The sequence below is a fragment of the Podarcis raffonei genome, chromosome 4 (assembly GCF_027172205.1).
Source record: "Podarcis raffonei isolate rPodRaf1 chromosome 4, rPodRaf1.pri, whole genome shotgun sequence".
Classification (NCBI taxonomy): domain Eukaryota; kingdom Metazoa; phylum Chordata; class Lepidosauria; order Squamata; family Lacertidae; genus Podarcis; species Podarcis raffonei.
This window is the reverse complement of record NC_070605.1, coordinates 4842963-4870304: the sequence shown is the minus strand read 5'-3', so window position 1 is coordinate 4870304 and position 27342 is coordinate 4842963. Positions and strand designations below refer to the sequence as shown.

Sequence of the window (27342 nt, the reverse complement as noted above, 5' to 3'; positions counted from 1 at the left end):
GCCTTCCCAGGGCGGTGAATCAGTGCATACTGGTAGCTGGCAAGGAAAATTGACCACCTGAGGACGCGAGGAGACAGCACTTGGGGGGTCTGCTTTTCAGGGGCAAACAAGCCAAGCAACGGCTTGTGGTCAGTCACCACGGTAAAGGGCCGCCTGTACAAGAAATCATTGAATTTTTTTACTCCCTTCACGATTGCCAGACCCTCCTTGTCGATTTGCGAGTAGTTCCGCTCGGTTGCATTGAGTGTCTGGGAAAAGTATGCCACCGGTACCTCTCTTCCATCCGGGAGTTGGTGTCCCAGGACAGCGCCAATGCCATAGGGCGAGGCGTCGCATGCTAGCACCACCGGCAGCCTCTCGTCGAAGTGTGCCAAGACCGAGTTTGAGACAAGCAAGTCCTTGACTGCCTGGAATGCAGCCTCCTGGCGCTGGCCCCACACCCAAGGGGCCCGCTTGTCCAGGAGTCTGTGTAGGGGCTCCGCTACCGCCGCCTTGTGGGGAAGGAAGGAATGGTAAAAGTTCAAAAGTCCCAAGAAGGCCTGAAGTTCAGTCTTGTTCTTGGGCGCTGGGGCATCACAAATGGCCCATACCTTGTCCCCAGTTGGGTGGACCCCTTCTGCGTCCACCATAAATCCCAGAAAGTCCACCTGAGGCACTCCTAGTAGACATTTTTTCCCGCTTCACCTCGAGACCCGCTGTCTGGAAACGGTGCAGAACAGTGCGGAGGCGGTCCTCAAACTCCTCTGGTGTGGGCTCGGCAATCAACACATCATTGAAGAAGGGGGTGACACCAGGAATCCCTTTAAGGAGAGAGTCCATTAGATTCTGGAATATGCCTGGTGCCACGCTAACACCGAATTGCAGCCGCTTTACCCTGAACGCTCCTCTGTGCGTCACAATCGTCTGTGCCTCTGCTGTGGCCTCATCTACTGGCAGCTGTTGATATGCTTGGGCCAAGTCCAGCTTGCCAAAAATTTTCGACCCAGCCAGGGTGGCAAGAACATGGCTGGCACTGGGTATGCATGGGCCGTGAGGGCCTTGTTTATGGTACATTTGTAGTCTGCGCAGATGCGGACCGAACCATTAGGCTTGACGGGTGTGATGATTGGGGTTTCCCAGGGGGCATTAGGCACTGGCTCCAGCACTCCTTGCTCCACGAGTCAGTCCAATTCCTCGTCTATACGGGGTTTCAGGGGGAATGGGACCTTGCGGGCCTTGAGCCTGACCGGTCGTACTGCGGGGTCAAGCTGTAGAGCAATGGGGGGGCCCGTATACTGTCCCAATTTCCCATCGAAAACCCCCGGAAATTCCTTGCATATGGCGTCCACGTCCACTTGTAAGCTCGTGTGGTTCACCCCAGTGACGGCTAGCCCCAGTGGTCCAAACCATGCCAATCCCAGTAAGCTAATGTAGGAGCCCTTGACCACCAGCAAGTCTAGTTGCCGCGTCCGCCCTCGGTATTGCACCCTGAAGGTCCCCACCCCCATTGTGGGGACCTTACGTTTCTGGAAGTCCCGGAGGGTGAATGGGGCCGGCCTGAGTTTGGGACCCCCAGGAGGACACAGTTTCCTTAAGGTCCTTGCCGAGATTATGGATAGAGTTGAACCCGTGTCAAGCTCCATGCGGCATGGGGCCCCCTCTATCTGTACCTCTACATAAATTTTCTCTACGTTGGGGTGGGGCAACTGGTATACGTGGAAGTCCGTGAGCTCCGTCGAGTTGCCTTGGTGCGTTGGGCCCCGGGACCTGGGGCTCTTGGATTGGTCATCTGATGCCTGGCGTCGGGTGGGCCGAGCCCGACACACCCGGGCGATGTGTCCCAATTTTCTGCACTGCCTGCACTCTGCGTTGCGGAAACGGCAGGTCCTCCTCTTGTGACTTTCTCCACAGCTTGCGCAGTTCCCTCCTTCTCGTCAAGGCAGCTGTGGTATGTGGGCTGCTTGAGTGTGCTGCTGTACTTGGTGCACCTCCTCCCTGTTGGATCCTGAGTCGTCGGTGAGGTCTTCATGGTGGACCCTCGGTTGGGATGGCTGGCTCGGCCGTGCCTCTTGCGTCGACCTCTCGGCAGCTTCCGTTGCCAGGGCCTCCTCCAGAGCGGCCTGGAACGTTAGGTCCTTCTTAGCGTAGAGGCGTCGTTGCAGCTTCTCATCCTTCAGGCCACCGACGAGGCAGTCACGAAGCATGTTCTCCAGCTCTGAGAAGTTGCAGAACCGGGCAGCTTGGCGGAGAGAGGTCACAAACCCAGTTATGGTTTCCCCAGGGGCTTGCCGCTTTGCGTAGAAGGCATTTCGATGAGCCACCACTGAGGGCTGTGGCGAAAAGTGCCCCTTCAGCTGTTCCATTATTGTTTTGTATGGAACAGTAGCAATGTCTTCAGGCGCAAGGAGAGCCCGGGCGATTTCAAACGTCTCCTCTCCGCAGACGCTGAAGAATATTGCCCTCTTCTTGGCGTCTTCTTCGTCGGTGACCCCTTTGGCTTCTAGGAGGAAGGTGAAACGGGAGGCGTACGCTTCCCAGTCTCCAGATGCTGGGTTGAATGGCGAGAAGCTGTTGTCGGTTGCCATTCTGAGTTCCTTGTGTCCCGGAGCTGAAGCCTGGATACACGGTGCGAGGCAGCGGTGCGGCAAGTGGCGGTGCTGCGGTGCTGTGTGTGGCAGTCAGCTCAGCGGGATCCCACCTTCGTCGCCAGTGAAATATACTCAGAGTCGCAAAGTGATTTCATGCTCTTTATTCAGCTCATAGTGGTGAGGAGGAATGAATGAATGTCCCCTCAAAGTATCTGCTTTATATACATTATTTACACAATGGGCTGCACATGATTGGCTAATTCCGGAATTCTAATGTAAGCCAATCAGGTTGTGGATTCACTTCTATCTGGAACATGATTGGGTGGTTCCTGCCAACCAATCATACTGCTGCATTGTTCTAGGACCAATCAGACTGCTGCATTCTGAATCCTATTGTTCTAGGACCAATCAGACTGCTGCCTTTTGGATCCTATTGTTCTAGGACCAATCAGACTGCTGCAGTTTGGATCCTATTCAACTCAGTACATAACAATTCTACTACTTGTTCTATACATTTTCCCCAATTTGGTGGGAGTGAGATACCAACGATAAACCATCTTCATAACATTTTTTTTAAAGTAATATTTTATTAAGTTTAACAATAGAAAAGTAGAACAATAAAAACACAAAGAAAATATAAAACACAACAATACAAACTTTCACGATACATAAAATACAAACATTTAACAAGAGAACAAAAAAAAAGACAATCAACACTCAAAAAATAGAATAAGAAAAACACAAATCACTCTTTTCCAATTATTCATCTTCAATTAACTTATTTTCCTGACTTCCTCACGCCTCCCTTTTTTATATCCCTTTTTAACAATTAGTTCAGCAAATTCGTATCCTACTACTTTATCCTTATTTATTTTACCTCCCAAATTTCAAATTTTTATCTCTTATTACTAGAACCCCTTCATTTTAATTCAATGTGATCAGCATTCATACATTTTACAATACTTCTGTAAATAAGTTTTAAATTTCCTCCAATCTTCTTCCACCAACTCTTCTCCCTGGTCTCGGATTCTGCCAGTCATCTCAGCCATTTCCATATAGTTGATTACTTGCATCTGCCATTCTTCCAAGGTGGGTAATTCTTGTGTCTTCCAATACTTTGCAATGCGTATTCTTGCTGCTGCTGTAGCGTACATAAAAAAAGTTCTATCCTTCTTTGGCACCAATTGGCCGACTATGCCCAGGAGAAAGGCCTCTGGTTTCTTCACGAAAGTATACTTAAATACCTTTTTCATTTCATTATAAATCATCTCCCAGAAAGCCTTAATCCTCGGGCACGTCCACCAAAGGTGAAAGAATGTACCTTCAATCTCCTTACATTTCCAACATTTATTATCGGGCAAATGGTATATTTTTGCAAGCTTGACTGGGGTCATGTACCACCTATACATCATTTTCATAATATTCTCTCTGAAGGCATTACATGCCGTAAATTTAATCCCAGTGGTCCACAACTGCTCCCAGTCGGCAAACAAAATATTATGACCAATATCTTGTGCCCATTTAATCATAGCAGATTTTACCGTTTCTTCCTCAGTACTCCATTTCAACAGCAAATTATACATTCCTGACAATATCTTAGCATTGGGTTCCAACAATTCTGTTTCCAGCTTTGATTTTTCCACCTGGAAACCAATTTTTTTATCTTGATTATAAACCTCTCTTATTTGAAAATAATGTAACCAGTCTGACACCTTCCCTTTGAGCTTCTCATAACTCTGCAATTTCAGCTTGTCACCTTCCTGTTCCAAAATTTCACAATACTTTGGCCATTTTGCCTCCATATTAAGCATTTACCTCTGCGCAATGCAGGGACTGACTGAGCGGGCGGCGAGATGCTTTCAGCCTTGGACACTTGGTGGGCTCTGAAACTGCCGTGCAGGCCAGATTCACGACCCTGGAGGGCTGGATTTGGCCCGTGGGACATAGTTTGAGGACCCCTGGCCTACACTGACTGGCAGCAGCTCCCCAGAGTTTCAGGCAGGGATTTTGTCCAGCCCTGGCAGGAGATGTCAGGGGTTGACCCTCGGACATTCTGCATGCCAAGCAGATGCTCTAGGGCTCTCCATATTTCCCTGCACTTTCAACGTTATGTTATTAGCAACCGTGGAGATTCCACCTCCCTCTTTCGAAAGGAGAAAACTCACCTGATCAATTTAATAAATAATAATAATAATAATAATAATAATAATAATAATAATAATACATTTATACTCTGCCCATCTGGTTGGGTTTCCCCAGCCACTCTGGGCGGCTTCCAACAAAATATTAAAATACAATAGTCCAACAAATATTAAAAGCTTCCCTAAACCTAATAACAACAACCATCCATTTCTGGAAAGGGAAATGGCATACTTTTGTATATTAGTATAAAAAGCTTGCATAAGAAGGTATTACTCATTTACGATGAGAATAGGATTTATTTATTTTGAACTTCGCTGGATTCCTCCTTGGCAGCCAGTGCGATTGTTTATGCAGGGCTAGAACTCAGGACCCGCTGCCTTGAGGGACATCTAAGAGCAGTTGGGCACAGATCGGACGGCCATCTGCCATGGATGCTTTAGCTGAGATTCCTGCATTGCTGGGGGTTGGACTAGATGACCCTGGGATCCCCTCCTATCTCTCCACTCCTGAATTCTAGGAGGAGCTTCCTTGCCTCCTGCAAAGCCCTTTTCCCTGCAGGCTCTTCCTCTGGTTTCTGGCCAAGGGAGGGAGATGCTCAGAGTCCAGCCAAGAGCCTCACCCCCAAAGGATATCTGGGCATTGGCGTAGCCGGGGGAGCAGTTGCCCCCCTAAATGCATAAAAAATAATAAGAATCTGAGGATCTGCCAAGCGAGAGAGGGCTGAGCGAGGGAGGACTCGGCTTGGCAAGGGTTAAAGGGAAGTGAGCTGCCTTCCTAGAGAGGACAGGAAGCGGGGGGGGGCAGGTCCTCCAGAGCCAAGGCCCCTCCCTCCCCAGTCCTTTCCTGCTTTGGGGTCTCTCCTGCAAGGGCTGCCTCGCTGTCCCCTCCTGGGATCTGGTGAGTCTCCTCTCTCTCTCCCCAGAGGGTGCAGTGGGGGGACGGTGGGGGTCCCAGGGCTGCAGCAGGAGAGGGGGCCTGGGGGGCCTGATCTGGGTGAGGTGAGGGTGGGGCTGGGGAGCAACTCCGCCACGCTCTCCTTCCTGCAGATCAGAGCATCCCTGACTCCCACGAAATCCGCTCCCCCCCTTTCAGAAATGATCTCCCTTCTTTAAACAAAGGAGTCCCTAGGACTTTAACTCTGTGTGACGTCGCTCAGCCTCATTGCACAACCGAGGAAACAGGTGCAAATGGTTTTCCAAAGCTGGAGGAGGAGGTGGACTAGACACACCCCCCCCAAAAAAAGGTGGGAGAGAAAGGCCAGGGATAAAGAGCGGGATCCCAGCCCAGAGTCTGGCTGCTGCATTGGGGACCAGTTTCCCAGTGTCTCCCAGGGCAGCTCCCCACGGAGGCCACGGCAGCCATCCCCTCGCACCCAGAGCAGGGCATCCCAGGACCACATCCTCTCTCTCCCAAAGGGATTGTTGCTGGCAAAGCAGCCGGAAATGGGCGCTGCTCCTCACTGAGCTTCCAGGGACCTTGGCATCCATGGCTGTGTGTGTGTTAAGCTGGCTAACAGAATAATAATAATAAATTGCCCGCCTGAATTTCAAGTGAGACGTATTTGGCCCCGTCCACTTGGCTCTCTGGGGTTTTCCAGATACATACCTGGCCCTCAGAGCAAAGAAAAAGGGACCCCACCCCAGGAGTCTGTCTGGAGAGGGGCAGAGAGTCCAAGTGCAAGAAAAAGAGACAGAAGCAGGGGAGTGGGGGTGGGGAAGAGCAACTCCTGAGGACCCCTGGATGAAGACCCCCACTAGAGCCAAGCATCCATTTATCATGAGATACAAATGACTCCTTTGTCATTCGGTTCTGACTTCATGCATTGACTGGGAGGCAGGTTGATTAATTTCCCAGAAATCCCTTCAGTTGCCTCCACATTTTGTATTGCTAGAAGGCTAGAGACTTATTTCTTCTCCTCTTCCTCCTTTTCTTTTCAAAAAGTTAGCTCATGGTCTGAGATGCGGTGAAGTCCAGCCCATTTCCCCTCCTGTCCTACAGATTCTGTAACAGAACAATGTATTTGCTTTGTTGGATTTGCTGCAGCTTCTCATTTAGATGGACAGAACTTGGCAGAAGACCAAAGGGTTCCTTCCGATCTCTCAGAGGCTTCCTGAGAGCACAGATGGATGAGCAAGACTCAGCTGGCCCTGGAACAGGAAGAGGCCATGCCATCAAAACTGGGAGCAGTGGGGGATTCTGGGAAAACTCTGTGCAGAAGATCCTGGGTGAGGAGGACACCCTCCGCTCAGAGGTGCAGAGCCAGCAGGTGAGGCAGTTCTGCTGCCAGGAGGCCAAAGGACCCCGAGAGGTTTGCAGCCGACTCTACCACCTTGACCATCAGTGGCTGAAGCCAGAAAGGCACACGAAAGCTGAGATGCTGGACCTGGTGATCTTGGAGCAGTTCCTGGCTGTCCTTCCCCTGGAGATGGAGAGCTGGGTGAGGGACTGTGGAGTGGAGACCAGTTCCCAGGCGATAGCCCTGGCCGAAGGTTTCCTCCTGAGTCAGGCAGAGGAGAGAAAGCAGGTGAGAGAGACTTTCCTCTGGATACTCCCAAGGGGCTCCAAACAGGACAGAGAACATCCCATAATGGTCTGCTGATGGCCCATCCTTTTTCTGGGAAGGCATCCATGGAATGAGATCTCACACCCTTCAAGTCTTTGTCATTCTCTTTCTAGTATTTCTCACCATTCTCTGTTTTGAATCCTTGTTTCTTCCTCAGGGAAAGGATCTCTTTGCAGAAATGGACCTGGATTCCTGTGAAGCAGAGAGGCCTCCGTTGGACACCAGAGAGAGGCCACTGGGTAAGGAGGAAGGTGGGTTTTCTCCACTGGTCTCATTCTCTTAGTTTTCCAATTCATCTGAGGGTTCTTTTCATCTTGTTTTGGGGGGAGACAGTTGGGAACAAGGGTCCAGAAGAGGGGAGATGTATTTCTGCACACACACAAAAAACAACATATGAAATGGGCACAAACCTCCAAATACTCTCAGTAGGTAAGTCTTTCTCAAAGGCCCATCTGCAGATGCCCTGTTTCACCTGTCAGAGAAGCAGGCACTCCTGGCGTCCTGCTTACCTTTTTTCTCTTACAGGTGGCAGAAGGATGCCAGCAAGACATCCTGATCCGCCATTTCATGGGGGCAGAAGGGAAGCAGCGGCTGTGGAACCAGATCAGGTCAGGGGAAGCTGCCTTGTGGGGACAGAGGCCGAGGGATGGAGCAATGTCATGGACTGGTGGGGCACAGAGGAGTGGTGGGAGGAAGCAGCCGGGGAACCAGGAAGGGAAGATGGCTCAGAGCCGAAGGAGTGGAGGTGGAGGAAGGATGAGCGGTCAGAGGGGCAAGAGGGAGAAGCCTGGGAAGAGGAGGTGTCAGAAGCTGAAGGGGAAACAGGGCTTAGTGAGCTGCATTCTGTAGCAGAATGCAGTGCAGAATCAGAGGCAGAAGAGGAAGGAGGTGAGTGGGAGAGGAAGGTTGAGAGGCAGAGGTGAGTCAGGAGAAGGAGGAACTACCGGTGGCTCCCTCTCCTTTTGCCAGAAGCCCCCCTCCCTGCTTGTCTCTCAGAGTCAGGAGACAAAAATAGGCTTATTTTAATTGTAGATTGATCACTGAATGCTAAAATTGTTTTCTAAGCAGTGGACAAATGGGAACAAATAGTGGCCTGGATTCACCTAACCAGCCCCATCGGATGAAAAATGGGGCCTGCCCCCCAATCCTCCCCCTCTCCATGCTCCCATGGACCCCTTGAATTTGGCTTTACGGCATTGGGAGGGAACCTTCCCAGAACAGCTCAAAAGGAGAGGAGTAATTGGATCCTTCCATCAGGCAAACTGGAAGCAACAGAGCATTGTGTAGCAGATCATATTTCTGCTGTTTCAGAGGAGGACATTTCCCTTTTTCTTTTAGGGTCCAGTGTGCTTTGAAGATGTTGCTGTTTGTTTCACGGACGAAGAGTGGGCGTTGTTGGATCCTGACCAGAGAGCTCTGCATAAGGACGTCATGGAGGAGAATTGTGGGATCGTGGCCTCTCTTGGTAAGGCTCCCTGTGGGATTGTCATATCTGCCTGGAAATTCAAAAAATACCTCTATGGACCAACCTCAGATATTTTCACAGAATTCAACAGCGCCCCCTATAACACCTGGGAACCTAACACCCCCACAAGAAACAGTAACTTACAGTTTTTTCTTTGAACAATCTTCCTCAAATTATCCCTTTTTCTACCACGATTGGGTTGGTCTGAATGCCCAGGCCTTCTTAAATGTCAGCTTCAGAATTGTTAGGAAAGATAGTAGCTTCAGGTTTTCTGTTTTTGTTTTTGCTCCTGTCAGTCTTGGGTTGACCCAAAGAGACGACTGACATTGGAGATGGAGGGGATGCCATGACTGGGCCAAACAAAATTCATCCCAGAGAAGAGCTAGACTTATTGAATTTCAGGTAGAAGTAGCAGTGGTGGTGATGATGATACAGTGGTACCTCGGTTTACAAACTTAATCTTTTCTGGAAGAGGACTGTTCTTAAATCAAGGTACCACTGTAGTAATAATAATAATTTTTATTTATACCCTGCCCATCTGGCTGCATTCCCCCAGCCACTCTGGGCGGCTTCCAACACACATATAAAAATTAAACATAAATAATAATAATAATCTGATCCCATATAAAAAGAACATTAACTTTAAAATGAACAACTTCTACTAGTTGCCAAAATTGTGGAAACCTTTTGTGAAAAGTGTATTTCTGAGGTTTGATGGCTCATAACACCACTTTTGTGTGGAGTAATACCATAAAATTATATAGCAATGGAAAGATAATTTAATGAAGAATGTAATGCGATGAATTTTATGAAGGAGTATGTATTAGAACAGCAGTCATAAAGAAAAAACGTGAAACCTTTGGTAACCATTGGTAACCTTTAGCTTTAATTACGGCCTTACAACGCCTTCCCTTGAAGTGAACCAAGTCTTTAGTTCTGCAGCTGTAATAATGGGAAACCAAGACTGAATTATGGCCTCTGTTAATTGGGCTTTTTTGCTGGGTTGCTTCTGACTTACAAGTTTCTTTAGTTGGCTCCAAAGATTTCTGATTGGGTTAAAGTTTGGGCTATTCCCAGGCCATTCCAGCAGTGAAATATCATTATCTTTTTTTATATATATAAATATTTATTGAAATTTTCAAAAAATAAAGAAAAAACAAAAAAAATTAAAAACACATAAAATTTTCATTCCTTACTATCAATAACCAATTTCCTTGACTTCCCCACACCTCCCCTTCTTGTATTCCAGTTCCAATTTTTAGCTCAGCAAGTTCTTGTTCTTTACCTTATTTTCTTTAATTCATTTTAGTTAACCAATTTTAACTTATAAACCTCAATCTTTATACATCAGTACTTATTCTTAAAAATCTTTTTCTAAGGTCGACCCCAATTCCCTTCCACGAATTCCCCATTTTTATATTAGTGGCAAAACAAAATTAAATGAAACAGAGTATAATTGTACACCCTTTAGATTCCCAAAGCCCCACCCCCCCTTTCCCGGTTTCGAACCCCAACAAATGTCCATCAGTCTATCTGCTGTCAGCCTGGCGACCTCACGTCCGAGGCTCTTAATTCTCTCTCAATTCCTCTCTGCCGGTTTTTTTGATAGTCCTTTATATTGAACACCAAATCTCGAAGAAGCTCTGTCCCAATAAGGTCCATGTTTTTTCCAGCCAGTGGAGCCAAAATCTTGTTTCTTGCTTCTCTTAAGTCCAAATGTCCCAAAAGCTCCAGTTTCCACTTTAGCCAGGTTTGTATTCCATAGGTCTTCAGATCTCCACATAAGGAGATCTCTCCATTCTCCATTCTTCAATTCAAACCAGATTTTCATCATCCTGTTCTTATTTTCCTTTGTATCCATCTTAACCGGCCTCTGGCTCTCCTTAATCATCTGTGGCATTATAGCTCCTCCTTCCTTTTCCTTCAAATCGTCATGTTTCTCTTTCATCACATTCTCAAATTTCTCAGATTTATTTTCTTGTTCAGCTGCAGAGATTTTTAGTTCAACTGCAAAACTTTTTTGTTCAGCTGCAAAGACTTGAGTCAAGTCCCTCCCAGGCTCAGTAACTTTATTTACTGTTCCATTCAATATTGTAACATTTGTAGCCAAAACATCACTTTGTTCTTGTAACTTTCCCAAGAGAAAAAAAGTCCTCTCCAGTTCAGCCAGTGTTTTTCCACTTACAGCCATTTTTGTAATGTCCTGAACCCCCTCTAGAGGTTTCTTAGTATCTTCCAGTTCCAACCCAAAAGTCAAGTTAGCCTTTTCTTCTTTATTTTTAACAATTTGTTACCAAATTGTAACAAATATAACCAGCAAAGACAACAGAAACAAAGTTCTCCTTTTTCCCCAACTTTGACAGCTAGTTTGACAGCTGTCAAAGTCTTCTATGTCTCTTCCGCAGGCTCTCTCACCGATCGCTCCCGGGTCCTGGGGGAGGGGTGACAATTCCGCTCTCAATATTAGCTCTTAACCTCCAGCACAATCACTTATATTGCCAAAACGTGGAGTTAATTGCTTGTATCCACAAAAGAGAAAGGTGTTCTCTCAACCTTAGTTATAAAATCCTTGCTTTAAGATGTTTACAAGGCGGGTAGGCGGACTTCCTCTTTGCACCTTACCCGGTCGTGCCTAATTCCCAATTTTTTCCCCCTTTTTAAGTCCAATTTCCGTATTACTCACGGGTTGTTACTTTTAGTCCAAATGTTCTGAGAAAGAAGTCAGCGCTCTCCGTCCATGGCATGCGGCTTCACTCAGTAGGGGAAGTAGTCGACTCTCAGCACCGCACCGCTCTCCATCCCCCGTTCCGAAGCCTTTAAAAAGGCTCCTTCGCGGGTCGGGGGGGCGCAAATGGTGCCCGCCGAGTCACCAGGTCCACAGGCGAAATATCATTATCTTGAAAGCACCTTTTGCACACAGCAGCAACACGACATAGAGCTGAATCCTGTTGAAATAATAAATAAAAATATAAATATATATAACAACAACAACAACAACAACAACAATCTTTATTATGGTCCAGAGACCCAACAAATCATTACAAATCAATACAGAGTTCATACAGCCGTGTTAATCAAGCATTTTGTTTAGAATATAGGACTCATTTGTTCTTGCAACCACCGATAAAAACTTTGCCACTGCCAACGTTCTAGCTTTTATCCGGTCTTCCAGTAGGAACCTGCCATAGTGAACCTCTGATTTTCCCGGGAAGGGTACCAGCAAGGGTAGTATCAGTTCAGCCCTGGCCTGCTCATATTTTGCACAATGCAACAAAATATAATTTATGGAATCGATGTCTTGAGCACACGAGCAAAGTCTGTCCTGGTAGGGAACTCCTCTCAACCTACCATCCAGCACTGCAGAGGGGAAGACATTTAGTCTGGCTTTGGTGAAAAGCCTTCGGTAGTTAGGTACTGTCAGGTTTTTGATGTAAGATGTTAACTTAAAGACATGCCCATATTGAACTCCTACTGCCAGCGGACTACAGACTGCGTGTGATCGAGATGGCAAGTCACTGTGTGCATTGTCCCATAATCTTTGCTTTAAAACCTTTTGGGCGCCTTCATAACCCAGGTAATACAGTTGGGGGGGGGGGGAGACAGACCAATAGAGGTGGCTTTTTTAGCCATGGTTTTCTGCCATTTGCTGACAAATTCCTCATTGGTCAGATGTTGGTACAGACCCTTCCCTAGATCAAACACTGAAATCCTGAGCCAATGTTTTAGGGCAGACCACCATGCTTTAGTTGAAATTGGACATTCACCAGCTTCTAACAGACGTACGGAGTTGGGGACACAGTTAGGTACCTGCAGCAGAGATCGTATAAGTTTTGCCCGAAAGCCATCTAGCTTTGGCAGGTCCCCATTATGCCAGACATTTGCTGCATACAGGAGTTGGGAAACGGGCTTTGCGTTGAAAACCCTTAAGGCTGCTGGAACATATTGCCGCCCTTTGTGAAGAAGAATCTATGTATGGCTAGCTTTGCAATCTCCGCCTTTTGAAGGGAGGTTTGCCGATGGTGCTTCCACGATCCTGTATGATGAAATGTGAGCCCTAGGTAATTGAAGTATTTTACCTGTTCAAGGTTATGGCCATCCAGCACCCATTTAGACTGGGAGAATCTTCTTTCGAAGACTAAAATTTTAGATTTTTCATAATTAATGGATAAACCATTTCCAGAACAGTAATGAGAAAATTTCCTCAGCAGATAATTCAAACCCGGTCTGGAACGTGAGATGATGGCCGCGTCATCAGCATGTAACAACAGAGGGGTCCTTCTCATTCCTGTTTTTGGAATGTGTCCATCTGGGTCCATTAAGTTCTCTTCTAGGTCATTTAAGAATAGACAAAACAATGTGGGGGCCAAAATACAACCCTGTCTCACCCCCCTAGTCATCTCGATGCTGTTTGATAGCTGTCCCTGTCGACCGCATCGGACCTGCAGTTTGGTTCCATTGTACAGGGCTTTTATGAGAAAGAGAAGTCGTTTGTCCTGCAAAATCAGACTTAATTTGGACCATAGCTGGGATCTGGGGATGGAGTCAAATGCTGATTTCAGATCCATAAAGGCCACGAAGAGTCTACCCTGTAGAGAGTGTACTTCTCAGCTAGGAAGGACAGCATTAGACAGTGGTCTGTTGTTGAATGGTTCTCATGAAAAGCTGCCTGGGCTTCAGATAGTATATTATGTTCATTTAGAAAGGTTGTCAGTTTGCTACTGAGGAAACGGGCATACAGCTTCCCAATTATTGAGAACAGGCTAATTGGCCTGTAATTGGAAGGTACATTTGGGTGGCCTCTCTTAAAGACTGGAACTACTATAGCATGTTTCCAGCTATATGGTACCTTACCCGAGTTATTTACTACCGTAAAGAGTGCTGCCAGAAGCGGAGCCCACCAGTGCTGGTTTGATGTAATCAACTCTGCTGGGATAAAGTCTTTCCCCGGAGCCTTTCCACTCTTCAGATTCCCAATTAATGTATGGACTTCCTCCACAGTCACCGGCCTCCAATTAGGGAGCAGTGACAATTCTGCCCTGTCATCCTCCTGTAAGCTGGAAGGGAGGTTTGGATTTTCCATAAATATATTTCTGAAGTGATTCTCCCAAACCTGAGCTGGAATGACACAGCTGGGGGCTGAGGAACTATTTTTCATTGAGTCGGAGACCAGTAGCCCAAAGAGTTTAGTTTCATTGTTTAGTGAGGCATTCAATAGCAGGGACCTGGAATTTTGTTCGGACTGTCTTTTTTTTGAGGCCAAAAGGGCTTTATATTCTTTTTTGATTTTAAAATAAGATGGAGGTAAGTAGTTTAATCCAGCGTTTCTATAGGCCAAATAAGCGTTCCTTAAGGCTTCCTTCTTTGTGCGGCACTCTTGGTCAAACCAACCGCGCCCTTTTGCAGTGCGTGGCTTGCCGGCTGAGTTTATGTTAACCGAAACTACATCCTGCAAGGACTCAATGAGATTTTCGTAAGCCGTCAGGGAGGAGTCTACTGATAGATTGTTTATTATAATTGATCTTAACTTAATTGCAGTTTGTGAATTCAATCTATTCTCAACTGCAATTGCTATCTCAGGTGTCCATTTTTTCCTACGCAATGCTGGATAATTTGCTTTATCTATGTTCTATGTGAGAGCGCTGAATTGAATTTTGGCCAGTAGTGGAGATGATTAGAGGTAGGTGGCCGCTTTCAGTCCTATTATCTATGGTGAATTTTTTAATTGATTCGAAGGCCTCTCTGTTTGTGAGGCAGTAGTCTACTGTGCTGGCTCCATTTGTATTTATGAATGTGTACTCGCCTTCTCTGTCCCCAGGGAATGCCCCATTAGCAATGATGAGGTCAAGTCTTATTTGTAAAAAAAGCCAGGCAGAATGATACTCTTGGATTCCAGATGCAAAGTGATCCCCAGTGCCAGCTGCTCGAAAACTGAGCACTCAGTAATTTGTGACGCCAATTGAGTGGAAACCAGAGTTACTAGGCCCCCCCTCGGTCGTCCCCTTCCGAGCGGTTTAGAGGCCTTGATTTCATAAGCGTCGTAACCGTCGAGAACTATGTTGTCAGTTGCCCAAGTTTCCTGCAGCATTATTATGTCAAACCCCGCTATATATTCACGAAATGGCTCGTCCCCTAGTTCGTTGGCCCAACCCGCTATGTTCCATGAGATGAAGTTAAGGCTGCACGTTCCATAACTGGCTTGGCTTCGTTGTGATGGGGAAATTGTTATCAGCTCTCCCACTGGTTCGGAAATGATGCAACCGTTCTTAGGATATGCACGGTGTTGTTGTTCTCGGGGTTGATTTGCAGCATTTTCCCAATTTCCCGGCATCGACGGTGTTTTTTGAATTGCTGGGACCATCGGGGGGTCTTCGTCAAAGACAATGAAATCTGCCTCTGGCTTTCTATGTGTCCTCTTTCCCTTGGGAGGGTCGTCACTTGGCATTGGCTGATCACATTCCAGCTGGAGTAGAGAGTGGTGAAATTCTGGATCTGCCAAAGGCGTAATGGAGTGTCTTATCTTTGAATTATCTAGATTGGGCTGGCGTTCTTTGTGTGTTTGGCCTTTTTGCTTTGATGTTTTCCTCTCCAAGGGAGTGTTGCAGCTGGGTTCACCGCACATATTCCTCTTTGATGGCCCTCCCGAATGAATCATGGCCCTATGGCGAAAGCCCTTCGGCAGAGGGGGCGTTGATTGCCTGGGGTCGGTCCGGCTATACAACAAGTTTGGCAGTAGTTGTTTTCATTCTGTGTCTTTAAAAACACACCTTAAAACAATATTATAGTCCTGTAAAATGGCCCTATATTTCAGTAGCATTTTAGGGGTAGCTGAGTCAGAAAATAGAATTAGCTTCTTGCTAATTCTATTACTTTCACGATAAGATCCCTGCTTACTTTTAGACTCCTTGCAGGTATTGCAGTCCAGAAAAACTGAACATTTTTTCATTTTAATTCCCTTACTTCTGGCATTTTTGTAATACTGCGGAAATTGGCATGCCCCAAACGACGATGCCACAGATGCTGGCACTCATCATGCAAGGCTCTATTACAGGCTTTAACACATGCCCCAGACTCACTTACTAGCTGGTCTTTCAAAAGAAACCATTTTTTAGTGTAACCACTTTTCCAGCTTTCTCTATTTTACATCCTGACCCAGAGAAGGTTACCATAAACCCCTGCTTAACAAGACTTGTAACTGAAAGCAAATTAATTTCTAAACTTAGTACACATAAAACATTGGTAAATTTGGTACTTAAACAGCTAATATTCCCACTACCCTTTCCAGCTGACTCATGCACTGTTCCGTCAGCTAGTACTACATTTACAGATTTACAAGGTTGCTTTTCTACAAGGGCTTGTGCAGACTTAACAAAAAATGTTTGTCACTGCTGAGTCTAAAATCCAATCCTGTCCAACATCGTGACTGGTGCCTCGAACTGCTGCAGAAACATACTGGACTCGACTCTTCCTGTCTCCTCGCTTCCCAGCAAATGCAGGCCGCCCTTTTCTTGTGTTTTCTCCCCCAGACACAGTACACTGTCGTGCTAAATGCTTGGTTGACCCACAACAATAGCATTTTCTGACTGTGAAAGCTGCTTCCTCTCTGGTCTACAACCTCTATGTTGCCGCCCCTCATCAGTTGCATATCTTTTACTGGACTGCCTCCCATTTCCGGAGTTACGGTGAGGGATTGTCACCTTCCTCTCATGGCGTCTTTCCTCCTCATCAAGCAAACACCCAGTTAAGAAATGCATCATTAATTGGCTTTCTGGAATTGCCTCCAGTGTCATCACTAAATTATCCCATGACTCAGGAAGTGAAGACAGCACAATATAAACCTTACTCCGCTCAGAAAAATGTTCCCCAAGTTCATTTAACTGTGAAAATAAATCATGCATTCTTTGAAGGTGTTTTGAAACACATTCACCCTCACTTAGTCTGGCTCGGTACAGAGCTCTCAGAGTAATTTTGCTGCCAGCAGTGTCTCTAATGTGTATTGCTTTCAGTGCTTTCCAGATCTCACTTGCTGTTTCAAGGTCTCACACATGAGATAACTGAGACTTCTCTAAACTCAAAATTAGATTGGCATATGCTTTGTCCTCCAGTCTTTGGTCTGCTTCATCTACTTCTTCATCCTCATCTTTTACAGGAGGGTTAACAATAACAGTCCAACATTGTTCTTTCTTTAAAAATGCCTGCATCTGTAAACTCCATGACATATAATTGGACTCTCCCAGTTTCTCTACTGGAAAATATGAAGCTCCCCTTGAGCTCCAGCTCCAAGTCCAAGTCCAGCCATGGCTCCACCCAGCTTTCAGCTTTCCACTCAGTCTTTACTCACACGTGGCTTGAAGAATTGTTCGGCTCCTGGTCTCAAACAGACACTCTCTCCCGGCGCCTCCACACAGCCAGCTGCTTGAGAAACGCTGAGTTCCTTCTAGTCTCTGCGTTATTTTCATGTTCTGTCTCTGCCCACTCAGGACTGGGCCCATAACCTGTTAGAGGGGGAATTTTCCACTGGTGGCAGATGACAGAAACTGTGACACCACAAGACTGGTGTAAAACCAAATTAAATAAAGGTTTTATTATAAAACAACAAACAGCAAAGCTTGTGGATGTTTTTCCTGCAGGCAGGTTCAAACTGCAGCTTTTCTCCTTTTTTTTTAATAATAATATTTATTAAAGATTTTTTCAAAGTTGCAAAAAAGAAAAAAAAATGACAAAAAGAGGACAAAACGAAAAGAAAAAAGAAAAAAATACATCCATCATTCTCAAATTTTTAATTTTCATTACCTTCTTTCCTTGACCTCCTCCTCCTCCCCTTTCTTGTATCCTAGTTAATAATTATCACAGCAAATCCTTTCCATAGTTCATAATATTTTGTCCTTACATTATCTTAATCTGTTTTCATCTTGTCATATAGCAGACCTTGGAACTTAAAGCTTAAATCTTATTTTAACCATCTTCTCATAACCATATCATTAACCTAATTTTTAAAACATTTTTACTAGAACCAAGTAGTTCCATTTCAACATTTTTCTAACATTCAACAATTATTTAAAAACAGTCCTAATGATAAAAGGAAAAAAAGTAAAACAATCCAATCTTCATCCAGCGTCCCTTCCTCCTGGTCCCGGATTTTGTCAGTCCTTTTTGTCCCATGAATCTAGTGCATTAACCTGGTATCCTTATATCCGAGGCCCTCAAGTCCCCTCCATGTCCCTTCCGCAACTCTTCTTCATATTTTCCTTTCACTCGTGGGAACTCCAGCTTAGTAATGTTTTTGACCCTTTTCAGCAGATCTGCCCCATTTCCATAGTCCAGACTAAACACCATGTGGTATTTCAACACCTGTTTCAAATTCCCTCCAAAATTAAGAGCCCCCACAACTCCAAACATCTGACGGCCCATTACCAAACTCAGAAAGTCCAAACATCCCTGCATGGGAGGGTCAGTCCAACCCCCCATTTCCAAACCAAACCAAACTTTATCTTTCCAAATCTGGTTTTCTCCAAATTCATTTGTCAAACCCAAGGGTCATGATCCTGCAGGGCCGCAACTCCCTCCATTTCTGGCACCCAGGATTCAGCAGTATCCTCTTCTCTCGTCTGTGCTGTCAAAGCACACTCCTGTTTTAGATCCTGGGTAGGCTCCAAGTAGTTTCCTACTGCCTGTTCAAAATTTCTGGCCGCATTAGTCATCAAGTCCGTCTTCTGGCTTAGCTGATCCAATAGGGCATTTATTTTACAGAAAGCACCCAACAGAGCTTCTGAAAACATTGTCCTACAAGGTCACCAATCCTTTCCCACGATTGTAATCTGTAACAGCTGCCAGCTCCTGAAGTTGGTTACAATTTCACAGTCTCCCTCTAGGGGGAAAACTTCTGTTTATTCTTTCTCTTAAGAACAATAGCAACAAAGTTTCTTTTTCAAAAAATTCAGTCAATATTTGTTCCTTTGAAATGCGAAAGGAAACAATAGAGTCACTATGTTACTCTTCTTTTAGCTGTCTGTCAAAAACATTTGTCTCTGGTCAATGAGCTTCAAACGTCAGTCCTGACACTCCGCTCCAGGATCAGGACGGTGGAAAGTTACTTTACTTTAAACTCACTTCTGCAGGTTTAAACAGTCCAAAAAAGAAAATCCCCCTTCTTCTCCTGCTACCGAAGGGGGTTCCACGATTTTAAATGATGAAGACCAGTCCTTTAAAAGTAATTTTCTAAGCTCTAGTTTACGTTGTCTTTGCTTTGTTCTGACTACAAAGAAACGGAAGGCTGACTTCCTGTTTAGACCTTCCCGTTTCAGTACCAAATTGAATTAAAATTTTGAATCCAATTCCTCTCTACTGGCCAATCCTTATTTAAAGTCCAATTGTTCAAGTTTCAAGTATTCACGGGTGATTCTTTAGATGCCAAATTGTCCCTGGAAAAAGGCAGCGCTCTCCGGCAACGGCTATGCGGCTTCACTCCACGGAAAAAGCAGTAGACTCACAGCACCGTGCCACTTCCCCCTCTTCGCTTCGGAGCCCGTTAATGGGTTCCTTTGCGGGTTGGGGGGCGCTAAAGGTGCCCGCCGAGTCCCATGGTCACAGGCTTCATCCGCCTGTGATTTTTTAGAGGGTTCCCGCTTCACCGCAGCGGATACGACCCGTTTCGCGCGGAGCTGGTCCCTCCAGTTCAGAGGGAGTCCGCCATTGCCGATGGCGCCACCCCGGAAGTCCTTCAAACTGCAGCTTTTCTCCTTTTGTAGTCATGGCCAGCTGTACCCAATTTACCCAGAGCTTACAGAAACTGTTCTTAAAGGTACAAACATCTTTACTGTTTCTATGCAGAATGTTTCTTTCCCAACATTTCCTGCCTTTACCAGTCTGATTTTGTAGTGACTGAGTCTCCTTATACCTCTTCAAAAATATAGAAAGGCCAGCTTTGGTTTAGTTTTTCCCAATCTTTCATCTAATTTCTTCATAACTGTAGCCTTGTTCACGTAATAGTACAATTTTACATCACATTCTGGGTGACAAGTCAACTCTTTGTGCCATTTTTTAAATTTGATTATGTTTTTCAACCTCACTAAATGACCAACTTGATAGCAATCACGTAAGTTACTGACAAAAGTCAACCTAAGCAAGTTGTGCTTCCTTTTCCTGGTTATTTGGCTATATGGTTTGATAGAATATGGGTAATTGAAAAAACTTCGTTGGATTGCATTCTTGATCAAATTATCTTTCCATTGATATATAGATTTATAATATTACTCCAAAAGAAGAACGACACTTTTTTCCAAGTCTTCCACAATTTTGACCACTACTTTAAATCAAACAAAGCAACATTCAACAATGCATCAGAATCTCATAATAAATATGTTGGTTAATGACAAACAACACAGGTAATGAACACCCCCCCCCAACTCCCTTGAGTTCTTCTCCATTTGTTCCTGAGGCTCTAATCCCTTTTTGTCTCCATTGCAGATTGTGAAGAATCGGAAATTGAGAACAAAGGTGACCACGATAAAATCCCCAGGGAGGAGAAGCCACGTAAAAATTTGGAGTGTGGAGAAAGCTGCAGTCAAAACTCCCATTCCACTTCCCATCAACAAAATATCATTGGAAAGAAAGACTATCAGTGTGCGGAATGTGGAAAGAGCTTCAGGAACAGCTCCAATCTCACCTCCCATCAAAGAATTCATACAGGGGAGAAACCCTATCAGTGTGTGGAATGTGGAAAGAGCTTCACTGAAAGCTCCAACCTCACTTCCCATCAAAGAATTCATACAGGGGAGAAACCCTATCAGTGTATGGAATGTGGAAAGAGCTTCAGTCAGAGCTCCCATCTCACTTCCCATCAAAGAATTCATACAGGGGAGAAACCCTATCAGTGTGTGGAATGTGGAAAGAGCTTCAGGAAGAGCTCCGATCTCACTAAGCATCAGAGAATTCATACAAGGGAGAAACCCTATCAGTGTGTGGAATGTGGAAAGAGCTTCCGTCAGAGCTCCGATCTCACTTACCATCACAGAATTCATACAGGGGAGAAACCCTATCAGTGTGTGGAATGTGGAAAGAGCTTCAGGCAGAGCTCCCATCTCACTTCCCATCACAGAATTCATACAGGGGAGAAACCCTATCAGTGTGTGGAATGTGGAAAGAGCTTCAGGAAGACCTCCTCTCTCACTTCTCATCAAAGAATTCATACAGGGGAGAAACCCTATCAGTGTGTGGAATGTGGAAAGAGCTTCAGGAAGAGCTCCTCTCTCATTTCCCATCAAAGAATTCATACAGCGGAGAAACCCTATCAGTGTGTGGAATGTGGAAAGAGCTTCACAGATAGCTCCAGTTTCACTAGGCATCAGAGAATTTATACAGGGGAGAAACCCTATCAGTGTGTGGAATGTGGAAAGAGCTTCAGTCAGAGCTCCGCTCTCACTAAGCATCAAAGAATTCATACAGGGGAGAATCATAGAATCATAGAATCATAGAATCATAGAGTTGGAAGAGACCACAAGGGCCATCGAGTCCAACCCCCTGCCAAGCAGGAAACACCATCAGAGCACTCCTGACATATGGTTGTCAAGCCTCTGCTTAAAGACCTCCAAAGAAGGAGACTCCACCACACTCCTTGGCAGCAAATTCCACTGTCGAACAGCTCTTACTGTCAGGAAGTTCTTCCTAATGTTTAGGTGGAATCTTCTTTCTTGTAGTTTGGATCCATTGCTCCGTGTCCGCTTCTCTGGAGCAGCAGAAAACAACCTTTCTCCCTCCTCTATGTGACATCCTTTTATATATTTGAACATGGCTATCATATCACCCCTTAACCTCCTCTTCTCCAGGCTAAACATGCCCAGCTCCCTTAGCCGTTCCTCATAAGGCATCGTTTCCAGGCCTTTGACCATTTTGGTTGCCCTCCTCTGGACACGTTCCAGTTTGTCAATGTCCTTCTTGAACTGTGGTGCCCAGAACTGGACACAGTACTCCAGGGGAGGTCTGACCAGAGCAGAATACAGTGGCACTATTACTTCCCTTGATCTAGATGCTATACTCCTATTGATGCAGCCCAGAATTGCATTGGCTTTTTTAGCTGCCGCGTCACACTGTTGGCTCATGTCAAGTTTGTGGTCAACCAAGACTCCTAGATCCTTTTCACATGTACTGCTCTCAAGCCAGGTGTCACCCATCTTGTATTTGTGCCTCTCATTTTTTTTGCCCAAGTGCAATACTTTACATTTCTCCCTGTTAAAATTCATCTTGTTTGTTTTGGCCCAGTTCTCTAATCTGTCAAGGTCGTTTTGAAGTGTGTTCCTGTCCTCTGGGGTGTTAGCCACCCCTCCCAGTTTGGTGTCATCTGCAAATTTGATCAGGATGCCCTTGAGTCCATCATCCAAGTCGTTGATAAAGATGTTGAATAAGACCGGGCCCAAGACAGAACCCTGTGGCACCCCACTAGTCACTCTTCTCCAGGATGAAGAGGAACCATTGATGAGCACCCTTTGGGTTCGGTCAGTCAGCCAGTTACAAATCCACTGAGTGGTAGCATAGTCAAGACCGCATTTTACCAGCTTCTTTACAAGAATATCATGGGGCACCTTGTCAAATGCCTTGCTGAAATCAAGGTAGGCTACATCCACTGCGTTCCCTTCATCTACCAGGCTTGTAATTCTGTCAAAAAACGAGATCAGGTTAGTCTGACATGACTTATTTTTCAGAAATCCATGCTGACTATTGGTGATCACAGCATTCCTTTCCAGGTGCTCACAGACTGTTTGCTTAATGATCTGCTCCAGAATCTTCCCTGGTATTGATGTCAGACTGACTGGGCGGTAATTATTTGGGTCCTCTCTTTTCCCCTTTTTGAAAATAGGGACAACATTTGCCCTCCTCCAGTCTGCCGGGACTTCGCCTGTTCTCCAGGAATTCTCAAAGATGACTGCCAGTGGTTCTGAAATCACATCTGCCAGTTCTTTTAATACTCTTGGATGCAGTTCATCTGGCCCTGGAGACTTGAATACATCTAGACTAGCCAAGTATTCTTGTACTATCTCCTTAGTTATTCTGGGCTGTGTTTCCTCTGCTGAATCATTTGCTCCAAATTCTTCAGGTCGGGCATTGTTTTCTTTATCGGAGAAGACTGAGGCAAAGAAGGCATTGAGGAGTTCAGCCCTTTCTGTGTCCCCTGTTTGCATTTCACCATCTTCTCCTCTGAGTGACCCCACTGTTTCTTTGTTCTTCCTTTTGCTACGAACATACCCATAAAAGCCTTTTTTGTTGCTTTTAACCTCTCTAGCAAGCCTGAGTTCATTCTGTGCTTTAGCTTTTCTGACTTTGTGTCTACACGTGCTGGCTATTTGTTTGAATTCCTCTTTGGTGGTTTCCCCCCTTTTCCATTTTTTGTACACATCCTTTTTTAATCTTAACTCAGTTAAAAGTTCTTTAGATAGCCACCCTGGCTTCTTTAGGCACCTTCCATGTTTCCGTCTCATTGGTATTGCCTGAAGTTGTGCTTTTACTATCTCCCTCTTAACAAACTCCCAGCCATCATGAACTCCCTTTCCTTTTAGTATTACTGTCCATGGGATCTCACCCAGCACTTCCCTAAGTTTTATGAAGTCGGCTTTCTTAAAGTCGAGAAATTGAGTCCTAGTATGCTTGGCTGCTCCTTTCCGCTGTATAGTAAACTTCAGAAGAGCATGATCACTCGCGCCTAATGATCCTTCCACTTCTACCCCACTAACCAGGTCATCAACATTGGTTAGGACCAGATCTAAAATGGCTGTTCCTCTTGTAGCTTCTCCCACTTTCTGGACAATGAAGTTGTCTGCAAGGCCAGTGAGGAATCTGTTTGACCTTATGCTCTTGGCTCAGTTTGACATCCAACAAATATCCGGGTAATTGAAGTCCCCTGTTACTACTATCTCCCTTCCTTTTGCATGTTTGGCCATCTGTTCCAGGAAGGCATCATCTATGTCCTCCGTTTGGCTTGGGGATCTATAGTAAACTCCCACAATGAGGTCACTGTTATTCTTCTCTCCCTTAATTTTGACCCAAATGCTCTCACTTTGGCTTTGAGGTTCTAAATCTTGGATCTCTTCACAGGTATACACATCCCTGACATATAACGCCACTCCTCCTCCTTTCTTGTCTGGTCTGTTTCTCTGAAATAGATTGTATCCCTCCATTATTACATTCCAATCGTGGGACTTATCCCACCAGGTTTCAGTGATGCCTATTATGTCATATTTAGTTTGCTGTACCAAGAGCTCAAGCTCATCTTGTTTATTTCCCATACTTTGCGCATTAGTGTACAGACATTGAAGTCCATTAATCATTCCCCCGTGTCTCTTATTTAAGGATTTTTTCCTCCCACCACTAGGTCTGCGTGCTGTTTGCTCCATTCGGTCTATGACATTTGGATGATCATCTTCATCAATTGATAGACTCCTACCTTCAGGAGCATTGTCTCCCTCCCCCACATTAGTCAGTTTAAAGCCCTCCTGATGAGGTTTCTGAGATTTTTTGCAAAAACATTCCTCCCAACCGTTGTGAGGTGCAGCCCATCGCTTGCCAGAAGTCCATCTTCAAGAAACTGCATTCCGTGATCTAAGAATCCAAACCGTTCCTGTTTACACCATTTGCGAAGCCAGTTGTTCACTTCCACTATTTTTCCCTCTCTCCCTGGGCCACGTCGTTCAACTGGGAGGACAGATGAGATAACAATTTGTGCATTTAATTGCTTCAATTTCCTGCCCAGAGCCTCGTAATCTCTTTTGATCTTCTGGAGGCTATTGCTTGCAGTGTCATTGGTTCCCACATGAACCAAGAGGAAGGGGTATTTGTCAGTGGGTTTTATGATTCCTTGCAGTCGTTCAGTTACATCTTGGATCTTAGCCCCGGGGAGACAGCACACTTCCCGAGCCATCTTGTCAGGCCCACAGATCACTGCTTCTGTTCCCCTCAGTAGGGAATCCCCTATCACCACTACACGCCTCCTCTTAGGTCTGGTCGGGGTTCTTCCGTGAGCTGTCCGTTCCAAGGTCGCCTGCACATTCCCTGAAGACTGCCTTTGCTGCTCGTCTTCATATACCTGATCGACTGTAATGAGGGAGAGATCCTCAAATGGAGTCTGCTCTTCGTCTTCCATGCTAGGGGAAAGGACCTCAAAGCGATTGCGTATTTCTAAACAATCAGAGCGAACCCTGGGCCTCCTACTTCTTTGAGTCACGTTTCTCCATATATCTGGCTCCTGTGTTGGTGAACTAGCCTCCTTCTCAGGGGAGTCCCCTGTCTCCTCCTTGGTGGAGACGGTGTGCTCTGTTGCTTCCAAGAAGAGCTCCAGCTCTCTAATTCTTTGGAGCGTAGCTACACGTTCCTCCAGTTGCTGGACTTTGTCTTTTAAGAGGGCAATCAACATGCAATTGCTGCAGGTAAAGCTGCCTGCAACCTTTGGCAAGATGGCAAACATTGCGCAGGAACCACAGGCGACTGCAGCTGTTCCCTCACCCTCCATCTTGAGAAGGTGTCGTTGGGGGTGACTACAGCGGTCCTCCATCATAAAAAGCGTGAAGACAGGACAAATAAATCCCCCCAAATAAACCTATATCTCCCCCAACAAACGTTTGAGACTAGCTCCCCTAAATCTAAAAGATGGATCAAACTGCAAACTCTGATAAGCTCCTCCCACAGCTAATCCCCTACCTCAACAGAAGCCCTGCCCCCTCTGACCTTTGCACAGAGAAAGCAGCTAATCAGCCACAAGAAACTCACACAAGAAAACCCTTTTTGTTCCTTCTTCAGCCGCTGCCCTACAAGCTCAAAAACCCTATCAGTGTGTGGAATGTGGAAAGAGCTTCAGTAGGAGGTCCAATTTCACTTCCCATCAAAGAATTCATACAGGGGTGAAACCCTATCAGTGTGTGGAATGTGGAAAGAGTTTCAGGAAGAGCTCCTCTCTCACTTCCCATCAAAGAATTCATACAGGGGAGAAACCCTATCAGTGTGTGGAATGTGGAAAGAGCTTCACTCAGAGCTCCTCTCTCACTTCCCATCAAAGAATTCATACAGGGGAGAAACCCTATCAGTGTGTGGAATGTGGAAAGAGCTTCACTGTTAGCTCTAAACTCACTTCCCATCAAAGTATCCATACAAAGGTTGGAAAAACCAGTATATAGCTTTAGGAGCCAGGCAAATCCACACCTTTTTAACCAGGCCTTTTTCTTATTGACATCTAATACTATTTTAACGTGATGTTTTGTGTTTTTATGTTGTGTTTTTATGTTCTAAGCATTCTGAGACGTGGGTGTATGAATACAGCCACTCTTAAATTCCTAGGGGTCTTTGCCCCCCCCCATAAAATATTTGAGGAGGCCACCCCCCAGGGTTTTTTTGTGTTTTTTTCAAATGCAACCTTTTATTCTTCCTCAACTTGCCATACAATTTTGCTATCCATTTGCCCTTTTAAGAAATTTTTAAAAACCGCGCAAAGGTCATGAGAAAAACAAAATACAAGAAAATACAAATGTGGACAGGTCCCATCTTTGCGGGCCAAACGCAAAAGTTGCTTTAAAGGAGGCTTTCCCAAACTTGGGTCCCCAGCAGCTCCCGGGACGATAGTTTCCATCATCCCTCCCCATTGCTCCTTCCAGCTAGGGATGATGGGAGTTCTAGTCCAAAAACAGCTGGAGACCCAAGTTTCCTTTAAAGGGAAAGTAGGCTGGCCCTGTTATTCCCTCTGCTGGCCAAAAGCACTGCCCCAGAATCTGAACCACCTTCAGTACTCCTAATTGGAATTTATAGAGCACAAAACTGAAGTTTGATCGGCACTTCTACCTCTAGGGAGCTTCTAGGTGCTTTCTGCACCACCTAGAGTACCCACAGAATTGTGGCTTCTACTGGCAACACACATATGAGAACAAATGAAAGACAAACACAATGAGCAGGAAAAAACCTGGAAAGGGCCATACCAAATGGACATCCGGTGTGAAGAGGTCACTTTCCCCACTGCTGAACAATGCCACAGGTAGAGGAGATGAAATGCTAAAAGTGTTCTCCGGGGCAAGGGGAGCTGCTGAGAAATTGAACTACGGGCGCAAAATATTACTTTTTTAAAAAGTCACTGCCATTATAGACATTGCCATTCTAACGGTGTGCATGCACCATGTGATTGATAGTGCAAGGCGGGCCTTACCTGGCGCCCACCAATATTTTATTCAAGTCGGCACCACTGGTCAGGTGATTTACAAATTAAATACATACATCACTTTCCTTTGCACATGTTCCAGCTTGCCAAGATAATCATTTATGCTTTTTAAAATGTATTTGCCCATCATCTGAAGATTTTACATTATAAAAATACAGGATGAAAGCCTGGCTTTCTCAAAAAAAATACAAGCCAGAGAAATCTCTCCTTTCCTTTTCTTTCCTTTTCTTTCCTTTCCTTTTCTTTTCTTTCCTTTTCTTTTCTTGGATGGAGTTATAAACTTTGTTGATCAGTGGACTGCTGTGGAAATAGTGTATTTTGATTTCAGTAAGGCTTTTGACAAAGTCCTCTGTGATATTTATGTGAGGAAGCTGGTAAAATGAGGCTGAATGGGGTAACTGTTAGGTGGATTTGACTGACCGAA

The 27342-nt window shown here is 45.4% G+C and overlaps 3 protein-coding genes across 6 annotated transcripts in view; 2 read left to right on the top strand and 1 right to left on the bottom strand.

Annotated features, from left to right (window-relative positions):
* Nucleotides 1-27342, bottom strand: part of LOC128412035 (zinc finger protein 420-like) — a 621951-nt gene that overhangs the window by 103672 nt on the left and 490937 nt on the right. The gene's annotated exons all lie outside the window — the stretch shown is intronic.
* Nucleotides 5451-27342, top strand: part of LOC128412139 (zinc finger protein 397-like) — a 31037-nt gene continuing 9145 nt past the window's right edge. Inside the window, exon 1 of the mRNA XM_053384996.1 lies at nucleotides 5451-5606. The gene's annotated coding sequence lies outside the window, so the exon portion shown is untranslated. The remainder of the gene's footprint in view (nucleotides 5607-27342) is intronic.
* LOC128412190 (zinc finger protein 420-like) lies at nucleotides 8496-26631 on the top strand. Its single transcript, XM_053385046.1, has 3 exons — nucleotides 8496-8737; nucleotides 20201-21187; nucleotides 25541-26631. The coding sequence occupies exons 1-3, from the start codon at nucleotides 8704-8706 to the stop codon at nucleotides 25888-25890; spliced, it is 1371 nt and encodes a 456-aa protein (XP_053241021.1). The 5' UTR covers nucleotides 8496-8703; the 3' UTR covers nucleotides 25891-26631.

Coding starts and splice junctions, on each gene's coding strand:
- LOC128412190 (XM_053385046.1), top strand. CDS start 8,704: ATGGAGGAGAATTGTGGGATCGTGGCCTCTCTTG. Junction 8,738..20,200: donor TGGGATCGTGGCCTCTCTTG/GTAAGGCTCCCT, acceptor TCTCCATTGCAG/ATTGTGAAGAATCGGAAATT. Junction 21,188..25,540: donor AATTCATACAGGGGAGAATC/ATAGAATCATAG, acceptor AAGCTCAAAAAC/CCTATCAGTGTGTGGAATGT.